The 14,949-nt window shown below is 41.3% G+C and overlaps 1 protein-coding gene across 1 annotated transcript in view; it reads right to left on the bottom strand.

The window, feature by feature from the left end:
* ITPKB (inositol-trisphosphate 3-kinase B) overlaps window positions 1–14,949 on the bottom strand; it is a 158,559-nt gene that overhangs the window by 20,914 nt on the left and 122,696 nt on the right. The window contains exon 2 of the mRNA XM_044674974.1: window positions 1,910–2,009. Within this exon, the coding sequence (XP_044530909.1) occupies window positions 1,910–2,009 (100 nt within the window). The remainder of the gene's footprint in view (window positions 1–1,909; window positions 2,010–14,949) is intronic.

The raw sequence follows: 14,949 nt of genomic DNA on the forward strand, positions 1-14,949 counted from the left end.
TATTCTGAGAAGGGATCCATAGGATTCACTACACTGCCCAAGTGGGCCATAATACAAAAAAAATTAAGAATCCCCATAATAGTTTTTTCCCAAAGCTGTCTGTCCATTTAATTCCATAATCTTTTCAAATCTTTTCTTCCTCAACATTTAAAGGATCAACTATATAATATTAAAATGTGGGGGATTTTCCTCTACCTAAGCAGTTTATAATCTATGAGGTCCATCAGATGGTGCTGAGTCTAGAATCAGAAAGACCCAAGTTCAAATGTGACCTCAGATACTCACTAGGTATGAGACCCAGGACAAGTCACTGTTTAACTTACCCACAGTTGTTGTGAGGATCAAATGAGATAATATTTGCAAACTACTTAGCCCAGTGCCTGGTACACAGGAGGTTCTATATAAATGTTAGTTATTATTATGAATATTATTATCTGTAAAGTGGGATAATAACAATAGCCCCTACCTCACAGAGTTCTTATGAAGATCAAATGAGATGCCATTTGTAAAGCACTCAGTGCAATGCCCCCCACACAGGAGGCATTTAATAAATGCTTTTTTTACATTTTGTTTTTTTAAATAGCTTCATTGATGTTGGTTATGAGTTTGCTCTGGCCAAATAAATTGATCACCTGGTTAATTAATTCTGGTCATGAGCTTCTCTGCTTTTAGCTGACCTGCCCTTGAAGCCTTGCCAGCTTGGTAGGACCCACTGGAACCTGTGCTCTCCTGGGAGAGTCGGGAGGATTCCACTCCATAATTAGGCATCAGTAGAATGGGAGTGAAGTCATTCATTTAAGAAATATTTATGGAGCCCCTCCTAAATACTCAGTGCAGTGCTAGGGAGGATGAAGTCCAGCTCCCTGTCCTAGAGGAACTTATAATCTAATATGAGAAAGAAGACACTGGTGAAATATTAAAGTTGCAACGGAAAGTGTATGATAAGTGCCCAAATGAACAGGCTATCTGGTAAGCGTTGTGAGAGTTGCTATATGGGTTATCTTCAGGATTTCCTCTCTTTCATCCCAGAATTAGGGGACCCTGAAGCCTCAGGAAGCTCCAGGGTCAGACTATTATTCTCTCTGTAACATGCCACAGAAAAGAAGAGGCTGCCTCTATGACAGCTTATGGTGGACAAGAAGTGGGAGAAGGGCACAGAGGGGGGGAATTAATGCAAAGATAAGCCTTATTTACTTAAAAGGCTATGTTGAAGACCTGGGTTCAAAATGGGGTGACTGTCCCAATATCAGGCCATCAACACTCATCTCTAAAGGAAACTTACCCAAGAGAAGGAGGTGGAAAGGAGCAAGAATTTATTAAGGGTCTATTATGGACCAGCCACTGTGCCAAGCACTTTATTACACATATAATCTCATTTGATCCTCATGACTACTCATGAGATGGATGCTATTATTAACCCATTTTTCAGATAACAATGATAACTAACATTTATGTGATACCTACTATGGGCCACCCTTTGTGTCAAGCACTTTATTATGCACATAATCTCACTTGTTCCTTCTGACAACTCTGGGAGTTGTCATGAATAATAGCATATTTTTTTCATTTCAAAGCAATTATTTTCTTCATTTTATAGATTAGGAAATTGAGAATGATGGAGACTGAATGACTTGCCCAGAATCACAGAGCTAGTCTAAGGCCAGGTATGAACTTGAGTCTTCTTGACTCTAGGACTATTCCTCTATCCACTGTACCATCTACCTGCCCCTGTGTACTTCTAGTCCTAGATATCTAAACTCCTTGGGAATATCCTCAAGCCTGGGCTCTACCCTCTGAACTTCAACGTCCACCTTTCCAAAAGGAAGCCATGCAATGGGTGGCACCCTTCCCTCAACATTTAGGGGACTCCCTAGTCTCTATGGGGAGAGACCAAAGGAGAGGTTCCTACCTGCATGTCCCGCCAGCTGGATCCAAGGGTACTTCTTTTTGAAGGACATGACAAAGGGAGACCAGTGCACCATGTTCTTGATTTTCCGCCATGATTTGCTCTATAAATGAACAAACAAAAAAATCCCATCCATTAGAAAAGGGGTTCCTACTTATTGGTCAGGCAAATTCTAAGCAAGGTAAGAGTCTATCTAGTGAATACTGGTCACCACCTGTACTAGTGAACCCAAGGAAAGCCTCGAATAGCAAAAAGTGCTTCCTAAGAACACAGAGAAGGTGGGAATCTTTACTCTCATCTTATAAATGAGTTCATGGAGGCCCAGAGAAATCAGATAGTTAGCTCAGGGCTGCAGAGTGACCAAATGGTGAAGCTGGAAACAGGTGTCCTTTGTCTTCCTTGAGTGACTGTTTTCTTCAGACAAAAAAATTGGGATATACTTTCCTTTTTCTTTCTTTCTTTTTTTAAATCCAAATTTTCCATCTTAGAATGAAATACTGTGTATTAATTCCAAGACAGAAGAGTAGGAAGGGCTAGGCAATGATGGTTAAGTGATATCCCCAAGGTCACACAGCTAGAAAGTGTCTGAGGTCAGATTAGCACCCAGGACCTCCTGGCTCTCAATCCACTGAGCCATCTAGCTTCTCCCTGGAATAGATTTTCTTACAAAGGTCCTTTTTCCCCGAATTGATGTCTATCAACATTTTTTTAAAGTACAGAGGCATTTCTATCAACAAAATGCATTCCTTGCTTTTCTGACTTAGAATGTTGGAGCCAACACCAGACCAAGGACCCAAGTACTATATGCATAACCACAGACTCATAACAGATAGCACATACATATTGCATCTTTTTCTTTTTTGGTCTGGACTTGTGATATTTATCATGTGTAGGAAACTCCCTTTACTCAGATAAACCACTCATCTTTTTTTTTTAATTTAATTTTCAGCTCCAAATTCTCTTCCTCCCTCTACTCTCTGGCACCCACTGAGAAAGCAAGAAAGATGACACTCATTATATATATGAATGAATGAAATCATGCAAAACATATTTCTACATTAGTCATGTTGCCCCCAAAAAAAGAAACAAGAAAAAGAAAAAAAAGTAAGTTTCAATCTGCACTCAAGAGTCTACCAGTTTTCTCTCTGGAGGAAATAGCATTTTTTCATCAAGAGTCCTTTGGAAGAGGCAGCTAGGTGACTCTGTGGATAGAGAGCCAGGCCTACAGATGGGAAGTCCTGGGTTCAAATGTGGCCTGACACTTCCTAGCTGTGTGACTCTGGGCAAGTCACTTAACCCCCATTGCCTTGCCTTTACCACTTTTCTGCCTTAGAACACAGTGTTGATTTTAAGATGAAAGGGGAGAGGTTTTTTTTTGTTGTTTTTGTTATTTAAGTCTTTTGACATTGTCATGGATCAGGCTATTTGTTCAAAGAGAAACTCATCTCTAACTCAGAGTATTAATGGGTTGACTGAGGCATGGAGTAGTGGTCAAATAGCTAATACAGATTAGAGGCTGGACTTCCACCCAGGCCTTCCTTCAAAGCTGGCCCTTAAGTGACACAGCAGCTTGTAGTTACAAGAACAGTACTCTAGGTTATGTAATGATTTGAGATTTGCAAAGTGCCTTTATCACAATGGCCTGACGGCCCTATTATATCATCAGTGTCTTCAGCCCTCTTCCTTGGTTGAGCAACAAATTCTGGGCCATCTCTTTTGTGGACACCCTACAGCTACCCAGAGTTGAGTCAGAATCCAGGGTTGCTAAGCCTAATGGGGAGCTTGAGACAATAAAACTAGGGTCACGTCTATTTTATATTTGAGAAAACGGTGCCTTAGAAAAATAAAGTAATTTGCTTACTCTTCATTATTCCACTATTCCACACATACACAATCTAGGCCAATGTACATACGTTTTTCAGGGGTGGCTGGTGGCACAGTGGATAGAGTGCTGAGCCTGAAGCCGGGAACACTCATCTTCCTGAGTTCAAACCTGGCCTCAGACACTTACTGGTTGTGTGAGCCTGGACAAATCACTTAACCCTATTTGCCTTGGTTTCCTCATCTGTAAAATGAGCTGGGGGAAGTAAATGGCAAACCACTCTAGTATCTTTGCTATGAAAACCCCAAATGAGATAATGAAGAGTCAGACATAACTGCAAAATGATTGAACTTGAAATGTTTTCTTTTTTTTTTGTTCTTTTTATCCCTAGTACTTGGCACAGAGCAGGCACTTAATAAATGCTTGTGGATTCAATGACTAATTAATGAATAACTGATTTTCTTTAGCCGATGATGATCTTCTTACTTCCCTTGGGCATGTCTGTCTTTTATCTGTGAAGAATATTTTTAGTGCAGTGCTTCCTGATTGGATTCATTCCGTTACTGTTGGTTTGCCAAGATGTCAGACAGTCTGGAACACTGAGATGTTTTCTGGGCACATATTTGAAGTCAAGACTGTCCTAGAAACTTCAGGGTGTCTGGTCACCCTGTCCCACTTTTCCCTCAGAGAAACAGCGGAATAAACCCAACCGTCCACATTACCATCACTCCCTCGGAAGAAGCCTGCTAGAAGGATTCGAAGTCCTGGTCAATAATCTATGAATACAATGTGCTATCTGTGGGCTTCTTCCTTCAAGAGGAAGGGACCAGAGAGATTTCTCAGGGCATGAGCTTCAGTGTCAAAGTCAATCATCAACAATTAACAAACATTGTTGATGATTAGGAAGAAGCATTTGCCATATGCCTGACCCGGTGCTAAGTGTTGAGGGTACAAAGAAAAAGCAGAAACGGTCCCTGCCCCCAAGGAGCTTCCATTCTAATGGGGAGATGGCATGCACTGAACAGGTCTATCCAAGATATGGACAAGGGGGCTATGATAGGAGATCAGGATGGGTCCTCATATTCTTCCAGTGACCATACTGTTACTAAATTTCATGGGAAGACATCTGGAAATGCAACCTACCATGTCATTCCCATAATGAGCTGAGTTGATACATCTGATCTGTTTCTTAAGTATTTTTTGCAATGAATGTAGCCTTGCAAACCTGAAATAATGTTTAGTCCAGAAAAATGCTTCAGCTCATATTTTTATATGAGGCCATATTTTTAATCTAGAGAAATGATTTGGTCAAAATTCCTTAAAGAGTAATAAGCTAGGGATGGTTAAGTGGTTCTGTGCATATAGAACTAGACCTGGAGATGGAAGGTCTTGGGTTAAAATCTGTCCTCAGATACTTCCTAGCTGGGTGACCCTGGGCAAGTCATTTAAATTCAATTGCTTTACCCCTTACTTCTGCCTTAAAACTGCTACTTAGTATTGATTCTAAGGCAGAAAGTAAGGCTTGGGGGTGGGGGGAGGTTTTAAGTGACATAGCCAGGATGCAGACTCTGGTCCCCCAAATCTAGCTTTCTTTTCACTGCACCATGCTATTCAGGAACTAGATGCTCTCTAAGGCCCTTTTAGTCCAAAATCCTCTGATTTCAGCGATAGAGGCCTAGTGTACTCCTCTTTGACCCATCACTAATATACCTTGTATTTGAATTTTTGTCTTTGTTTTATTGTGCATTTATTTATATTGTATTTATATTTATATGTGGGCACTTTGTATCATTGCAGCATAAAGGCCAAGACCAGCAAGAAGAAAGCAGTAAGGGACAACTAGGAGTACAGCGGATAGAGTGCCAAGCCTGGATTCCAGAAGACCTGGATTCAAATCTAGGTTCAGGCATTTCCTAGTTGTGTGATCCTGGGCAAGTCACTTAATCTTGATTGCCCAGCCCTTGCCAATTCTTCTGTCTTAGAATGGATATTAAGAGAGATGGTAAAGATTTTTTTTAAAGGAAAAGGGGAAAAAAGGAATAAAGAAATAAAAAAAAGAAAAGTTAATTGGACAATCAAAAAAAATTAATGAGAATGAAGAGTTGGTCCTTACCCATCTCCTACATGGAGATGATATATATTCGGGGACACTGATGGTTATAAACAGTGGGTTCTAACTATAAGGGTCCCTGTTTCCTAACTTATAGAATTCAGATATGTGAAGAACCTTAAAGATCATTGAGTCCTTCTCACTGATGCCACCACCATTTTGTGGATGGGGAAAGAAAAGGCCTAGAGAAATGAAATGACTTATCCTAGGGTCACCCAGGAATAAGGAAGAAAAAATCAGGGCTCCAAACAAAGTCACTTGATCTTGCTCTTCTGGATTTTAACCTGAGAAATGGAACAGATCGATTGCAGTGGAGAAATCAGAGCACCATAGAATCCCAGAAGGCAGCTGGGTAGGCTCAGAACCCAGGACTCTGCCAAAAGGTAGGAAGCATCTCAGCTGCCAGAGACTTTTGAATCCCAAGGTTAAAACAAACAAAAAAAAAAAAAAAAGAAGGAAAAAAACCCCATTTAATAGGTCCATATTTTTTTCTCTTTTTGCTGAGAGACAGCTGTTTCAGTCATCAAGTGTTAAGGTTTGAATCTGCCCAAAGAGGGAAAAACTTTCCTCTTGAAACCAGCAATCTTCATCACAATCACATTAACCCCTAATCCCAAGGCCAAGAGCTATTCATGTGAACTAAGGGAGGTACTCTGCAGGAACTAGAGGAAACTTTGCCACAAAGGGGCTGGACCTTTACTGAAAAAAAAAAAATTGTTTTTTTCTAGATTCTTCTGATGGGGAGAAAAACAGAAAGCTAATGAAGGCGGAGGTATTTCTTATCTGAGCACCCAGAAGGCTCCTGGAACAATCTATGGAGACAATGCACAGGGGCAACAATGGAAAAACCTAATTACACAAGATGAGACAAGCAGTGATTTGTCCTGCTCCTTTAGAAGCCATTATGGCAGGGCTGGTGGAAAAGTGCATAGGAAACCATTACCTGGCTCATTCTGCCCCTGAAATAAGTGCCTACCTTGGTTCAGCTCTTTTAGCCCCGCATCTCCACAACACAGGCAGGATTCACCTGGTCCTCTAGAGACAGGAAGGCCAAAGGCCCACAGATGCATCTTGGACCAGGGTTAAGTCTATTTAGGAAGCATTTCTTAAGCAGCTTCTACTATGGACCAGTAACTGTAAATGCTACGAATACAAAACCAAATAAAACAGCCCCTGTCCTTAGTCTAAAGGGAGTGAAACCAACTATACAAGACAAACTAGAGGTAATCCACAGAGGGAAGGGACTAGAATGAAGGGGATCAGGAAAGACTTCTCCTAGAAGGTGAGATTTTAGTTAATATTTGAAGGAATTCAAAGAAACTATCCTCAGGCCAAGATGGATAGAAAAGGAATCCATTTTGGAAGCATGAATGAGGAAGAACTTAAGAATCTAGGCAAATCTTCTTAACATGTGTGCTTTCTCTTGAGGATGCACTTTCTTCTTTCATCATGTATTCATTAATTCATTCTAGATTCTACAATAGGGAATATTCACCTTTTCTGTGTCATGGACCCTTTGAAAAATCTAATGAAGACTATGGATCCCTTATCAGAATAATGTTGCTATGTGCATAAGATAAAATACATAAAGATATCATATCAGATTCCTTCCCTAATTGAGAAGAGAAGAGGAAAAAGAGAATTTCACATATGAAATGAATTATAATGTTGCTCTGGGTAGTCTTTTCATTAACAAATGCCTTGTCTTGATAGAATTTCTACCTGCAAAAGTGTGATTAACTTAAGTAAAGGATGAAGCAATTAAATTTATTACTTATCATAAAATGTTATTATCCTATTATCTATTTTTTTTATCTCCATAAGATTTCTCATATACATCTCCTTCCTCCATTTATGATGTGCCCATTATCCTAGTTCAGACCCTTGTCACATCTTCCCTGGACAACTACAATATCCTTCTAATTGTCTCCCTTCTTCAAATCTCCCTCCCCATCCTGGCCAATCCATTCTGACCCCAGGCTGCCAAAGTAATATGCTTAAATACAGATCTGACCCTGCCATCTGCTTGTCCAATAAACTTTACCAGTTCCTCATTACCTCTAGGATAAAATACCAACTCTTGTTTGGCATTTAAAGATCTTCATAAACTGGTTCCAGCCATCTATCTCTTGTCTCCATACCTTTGCCCAGGCTGTTTCCTCATGACTGGAATATATTCCATCCTCATTTCTATCTGTTAGAAACCTTAGATACCTTTCAAACTCAACTCAAACACTGCCCTTACACGAAGTCTTCCAGATCCCTTAAACTCCTGGTCCCTACCGCACAAAAAAGAGGACCAATGATATCATGGGGTGATTTCTTGACTTGAGTGAATTGGATTTAAGTGAGGCAGAGCAGCACTAAATCATCAGCCTCACTCTCTCTTCTAGAGTCAAGCCCAATGGCAAGACAAAAGTCAAGATGACTGGTGATGGCCCAGGATACAAGGGGTGGCCTTGGCATCTTCCATGTCTGGCCAAGCTCTAAGCACTCCACAGTGCCTGCTCCAGCTGCTTTCATGGCCATTGGAACAAATTGTTCTTGTCTGCCCATTCCACCAGAGAAAGTCTTGATAAGTTGGCATAAATATCCCCTTTAACTCAAGGACAAGTTTGAGGTATGCCAGTTACTCCCAACCTGGTGCACTTAAGCACAAAGGAATGTCCCTGTATCCTTTGTTTCTATTATCAATAAAGTATAATTTGCAAGCACAGACTATCTCTCCTTTGTTTTTAACTGTGTCTCTGTCCCTTTAATTTAGAGATGAAGTGTTTTAGTTGATCAGAGAAGACACCAATGAAGAAGTGGGACCTGGACTGGACCATGCAAGACCAATATACTTTGTATAAAGGGAGAAGAGGAAAGATCTTTCAGGTAGGACAGTGTGTTCAGGAGCAGTGAAGAGACAGTTCTGTTATACAGAATATGATGAGGTACAGTTGTCTGGATAGATTATGCAGGATACAGGAGCTAGGATTTGATCTCATGGATAATGGGGAGCCACAAGTGGTTTTTGAGCAGAGGAGTAGCACTGTATGTGAGGTGTAATAGGAAAATTAATCTCTTCTTTTATCTTCAGGGAATATGTGAGATTCTTGCCTCAAAGTAGGGTTGTGCTCATTTGATCAGATCAGTCAGTTTGAGTCACTCAAGAAACACTTACTGAGCCTGGACTAGGTGTCAGGTGTAAGGAAGTTTCAAAAGAATGGAGAAGACAGATACCTTGGAGGCAGATAAGATAAAATTGACACAGCTTTCTATAGAGAGTGTGCCTATGTATCTAAAGAGGGTTAGAACAAGGTCACACAAATGGATTCCTAGACTCCGTGTAATGACTAAGAACAGAGGAAAAGATTTCATAGATAAAGTGATCAATCATTTATTAGACATCTACATCATATTAGTCTCTGTGCTAGGCACTGGAGATTCAAATGCAAAGAATGAAACACTCTCACTCCAGTTCTAATGGGAGAAATTCAGATTTCTGGAGGGAAAGGACAGAGTCCAAGCACTGCGAATGTTTCAGATTATGAACGCTTGCTTAGGTGTGTTCTTGTATTTTTTAGGAGGCAAATGACCAGGGTTCCAAAGAAGAAGAGAGAGAAGGCAATCAGAAAAAGGTGGGGACACAAACCTTCATCCTGAAACTTTAAGGTATCCAGAGCCTACTGGAGATGATCCAATCCCCTCCCAACATAGCTAAGTTCTGAGTGCTTAGGGCTTTTTTCCAATTTCAGATTCACTTTTCCCAGTCCTCTGTGAGGAAGCATTTGTTAGACCTGGAGATGGGCCCCAAAGGGCCAAAGGCAGGGAAGTCCTCCCAGCTCCAAGCAGCCCTGCCTTAAACAGCGCTAGAGGCAATGGAATATTCCATTTCCAGATATATGCCAGAAATGCTTCAATTCAACTTAGCAGGCATTTATTCACTATGTTCTTGGAGAATTCTTTACTATCTGTTGGCAAAGACAGAGAGGGGTTTTTCCCCCTTTCTGGTTTTAAAATAGCAGCACTGGTGGAGTTCTGTTGGAGCTCGCTGCCAAACCAAAAATGCAGTGTGAATGTTCTTGAAATCATACTGAAGAAATATCTGCATGGTGAGATCCAACCAGCCCAAAAGGAAGGAGAGAAGGGGTGAAAAAAATTCTATAGTACTCACAGAAACCAACATTACTAAGCCTCAGAGATCAAGCCAGCTTCAGGTAACAATAGTTCTCTCCACCATGCTAATGAAAGGTTCCTAGATGAAATGTTCTCTTTTTTTTTAAAGCCCCATATTCAAGAAAGATTTTAGCCACCCAACATCCTGCAGGTCTGAGAGGTAGGAAAGAAAATGAAATGGGGCACTGAGTAGACACTTGATTCTTCGTGCCTTTTTCTCTCCCAAGATGACTTCTCATGTTTTTTAGAACTGGGGTGGGGGGGGAAGGAATGGACCCCTTTACCCACTGCTCTTAAAGCTGAAAAAGAAAGCTCTCCCAAGACGTAATATGGGACAGTAGGAAAAAATGCTGGATCTGGAAGCATTTGACCTGGGTTTCCTTCATAGCTGTGTCACTTATTTTCTGTGTTGACCTTGGGCAAATCATTGAATTTTCTCATTGATAAAGAGAGAGTTGGATTAAATGACTTTTAAGGGTCTTTCCAGGTCTAAATTTATGATTATTTTTTCAAGTACTTCTATTTTTTAGAATAAGGTAAGATTTTCCAGGAAATTATAATCCTCTACATTCCAGAATCTTTAAAGTAATCCTAGAAGTAGTCACTTGCCTGCTCTCTTGGAAGATTGTAAAGGCAACTTCTCCCTCACCCACCAATCTAACACCTGCCTCAGGATACCCCTGATTCGACTACTGGCAGGAGCCTTGAGGTCCAAGTCTTTCAGGGGGCAGTAGGGGCTCCTGTGGGTTCTCTACTTGGCCAGCTCTTTAGTGGATGACAAAAAGCTATTGATCTTATTACTACTTGATGGGGAGAGAGAATATTTTTGTTGCCCATTTCCAAAGCAACTTTAAAGGACTTTGTGCTTCTCAGCCAGAAGTCCCTCACTTGCCCCAAAAGATCACTTACCCAAACAAACCAGGGCACTCTGAGTCACTTGCATAGGTACATATATTCAAGCTGTGCAAACTGGCACAGCCTCTAAAATTATTAGCTGCTGACCAGGCTACAAGGAGGCATGATACTAAGTACTTAAATTGGAATCACTGTAAAAATTACAATCCATCAGTGGTTGACACTGTCAACAAGTCTGGGCAGAGTGGGTACAGCTGGTAAGAGAGAACTCCTTTCAGATTTCAGATAAGAGAAGTCAGGGGAAGAGAGACATACAAGCAAATTCATTCATGATGTTTCCCTTGGGCAGTCAACCCTGGCTGGATGGGCATCCCTCCCCAGGTGGAGCTTAAGCAATAGTTACGTCAGCTGGAGGTGGCCTGTGGCCCATCAGAAGAATAGTTCTCAATAAGAGGCCAATGCCTTGAGATATATTATAGGGCTGCTAAGTAAGAACTTCTAGCTCTGCTACTAGGTAACACAAGGTATAGCCTTTGCCCATGAATCAGATCAGAGAATATTAAATCTTCCAGTCTCTGTGGTTTGGATTACAATTGGCCTTTATGCCCACACACAGCATAGATTTTACTGTGGGAGGTTCTTAAGAGTACTTCTAGAGAAGTAACAAGGTAGAAAACCAAAAGCCAATGGACCTTAATTGTAGAATTTCTTAAATACCGCCTATGTCTAGGATACAGGACACACCTAGTTCTCAAGGATTGTATAATCTAGTCTGGGGTGGAGAAAGGGGGGATATAGTGAGGAAAGATGAACCCAAAAGCAGGAGATAAGGGAAAGAATTGAGAATATGAAAACCTAGATTCAAATTCTGGTTATTTCACTTATACATGTGACCTTAGACCAGTTTCCTTATCTGAAAAAATAAGGAAGGATTGGGCTAGGTGATCACTAAGGTTTCTTCCAACCACTAGACCCCATGAATGATCCCAAATAAATAGGACACAATGGAGAATGGGATTATTATATAGGAGAGGTCTAGGAGAAATGCTATGAGAACTCTGAAGGAGAAATCCTTTTCTGTTGGGCCAGGGAGATCAGAGAGGTCTTCATAGAGGAGGTAACACCTCAACTGTTCTTGAATGAAGGGACTTCAACAAGATGTGACTGGGCTTTGGAGGGGGAAGAGGAATAGCTGTCTACTGCAAGCATAAGGGATCTCTGCAGAATAAATGTGAAATGAAAACCTCAGTCCATAAGAAAAGTCCATTAGTTCTTTCCTTATCCCCTCCCTACAAAACCTCCCACAGTAGAGCTCATGCTGTATGTGGGCATAAAGGTCAATTGTAACCCAAACCACTGAGAATGGAAGTTTTAATATTTTCTGATCTGATTCATGGACAAAGCCTATACCTTGTGCTACCTGGTAGCAAAGCTGGAAGTCCTGACATAGCAGAGAGATAGGGGAAGGCTAAGTGAGAATTAGGGAGGGCAGGATCAGCAAGGAGAGCAGAGTATATATAGCCCAGGTGACTAAAATACAGATGGCTTTCACTCACAATTTAGGAACAAGCCAGGAAAAGGGAAAACTAAATCCCTTCAGATAGAGCCACTAACTGAAGTGGACAAAGCTGGTTGCCCCTTTTAGATTTCCAAGGCTTGGCTGGCAATCAGCTAAACGAATCACAGAAAAATAATAGTCCTACTACAAACAGACATTTATAGATCCTTGGGAAGCTAGTGCTATAATGGCCCTAAAAGATCTTCCATCTCAGTCCAACTCTCTCATTTCACAGCTAAAGAAACAGGTCCAGAGGGCTACCCAAGATCACTGGTGAGGAAAAGGAACAGACAACCAGCCCAATATCCAGATCTCCTGGCTCCCTACCCTAGTGCTTTCTCTCCTATTCTATCTTAGCTCACCACTGTAAGTCACAGCTCCAGCAGTCTGGGTTGGTAACAGACACTTTGATAGTTAAAAAAAAAAAAAAAACTTTTTAAAGGATTGTTTTTCATCAGTAGTACTGATCTTCTCACACATCCTCTTTAAAACTCAACAAAAATTCCCTGCCCACAAGCTCCCATCTCACTCTGTGGAATGAGTTCAAGGCAGCATAAATCTTTCCCCCCATTTAGCTCTGTGCTGTGTTTCATGCTGACTTTCACCCAAAATACTTTGCCATGTGACCTCACTGACCATCCTAGGACCTAAGAAGGGTAGCCAGCATTCCTCTCTGGGGCAGATGTAAAGTTTCATGCTGAGCTCTGGATACGACCAGAACATGGGGAAGGACAAAGACCTGAGGTAACCCCTGAATAGTAAGGAGGGATCAAGAGAAAGAAGAAAGAACATGGTAGAGTATTGGGGAAGAGAGGTCCTTCCCAGAGAAAGCTCCCATGCTAATAAGCACTCCAGCCCCTCTCCCTCCTTATCTGTTTGCACTTGACTTTACAGAGGCTAAAATATTCAGAGTGAAAAAAAATTCAGTGAAAAAAAAAAAAAAAGACCACAACACTAGTCCCATTTGAGGGATTTTTAAAAGCATTGTAGTCAAGTAGGAGAGCAGTTTTCCTCCAAAAGACACTCAGCTATTCAATCAGCTTCCCACCCCCAGCTCAGGGAATTGCAAATCCTAACATCATTTGAGCACAAATACATAAACACATTCACGCACTTACTCCTTTGGGAGTCAGAGGACCTGGGTTCCAGCTCAGACCCTGATACCTACTAGCTGGGTGATCCTGAATCAGTCACCAGAACTTCCTGAGGCCTCAGTTTCCTCATGTGTCAAACAGAATTAACTCTCACACTACATACCTCCAGAGTTGTTATGAGGAAAACTTTTTAAAGTGCTCCAGTGACAAAGTGCTATTATTACTGGGATTATACAATATCCCATCTGCCTATCTCTTCCTTCCCTTCCCACAACTTCTGGTCCCAAGGGCAAATTTGAATCCAATTTAAGAGAAGGTCAGAGCCCTTGAGGCTAGATAGGTTCAACAAACTCAGTTTAACAGAAGAAGAGGAAGAACAGATAACAAGCAAACCTCTCTTGTGCCCAGAGTTTTCCACTGACAACACTGTACACTGGGAAAAAACATGGCAATTCATCCTTTTCCCTGTAATACATATTAAGAACTCTGAAAGTAAAAATCTTACCATGGGGACATTTAGGGGGAGAGGGGAAAGGAGAGAGGGGACTTCATTTCTCATCAGGGACAAGAATGCCACTTTAAGCTAGAGGGCTAAACCATCCCCCCCATATCTGTGATGAAAGAAGCACCGCCTTGACTCAGGTGTGTTTGTCTCACTGAATTAACTGCTGATTCTCCCCACAAAGGGGTTTTATCTTCTGTGTTTGCCTAAACATAAAATCCCGAGGTTACCTAGCCTCTAGGGTACACACCATTCTCCTCCACCTGCTCCACTGTGTCAGCTTGGGGCAGATGCCCAGAAAGGATGGAGGGAACTATTGCTTTTAACAAATAAAATTACTAATAGGGTTACCCTTACATTCTAGGTTTTGTCTTCCAACCAGCAGGTAAGTATGGGGCTGGAGAGGGAGGAATGGTATTGGAGGATGCAGAAGAGGGACTGCATTTAGGGGTCAAGGGAACATGCCTCCCTACATCCTGTCCGTTGCTAGGAGCGAACAAGAGAGAACCTTCTCTTCCCTTTCCACTCATTTCTGTAGGGATTCAGCTATTTAATTTAACAAAAGGTTGGCTCCCTTTAGTTTCACATGGCCAGATGATACTGGAACTGGGTAGGGTTCCAGGCACAGCTTATTTTGGCTTGATTACTCATAGGGTTGCAGATTTTGACTGAAAGAGATTTCGAAACTCATTAAGTCTCATGTTTTACAAAATGAAAAAACTGAGGCACAGAAGTTTAATGACTTGCCAAAGTTCACAGGTTCAGAAGTAGGTGATGGGGCTTGAATTTGAACCAAGGCCCTTTTACTCCAAATTAAAAGGTTCCACATTGATGGTCTGCTAAAGCCTGCTTCCATCTCTCTGAGCGCAGATTGTGTGATCTAAGAAATGATGACAAGTGCTCTACTCTACTCACTCAAATAAACAAGACCTGGAATCAGA

The sequence above is a fragment of the Gracilinanus agilis genome, chromosome 4 (assembly GCF_016433145.1).
Source record: "Gracilinanus agilis isolate LMUSP501 chromosome 4, AgileGrace, whole genome shotgun sequence".
Lineage (NCBI taxonomy): Eukaryota > Metazoa > Chordata > Mammalia > Didelphimorphia > Didelphidae > Gracilinanus > Gracilinanus agilis.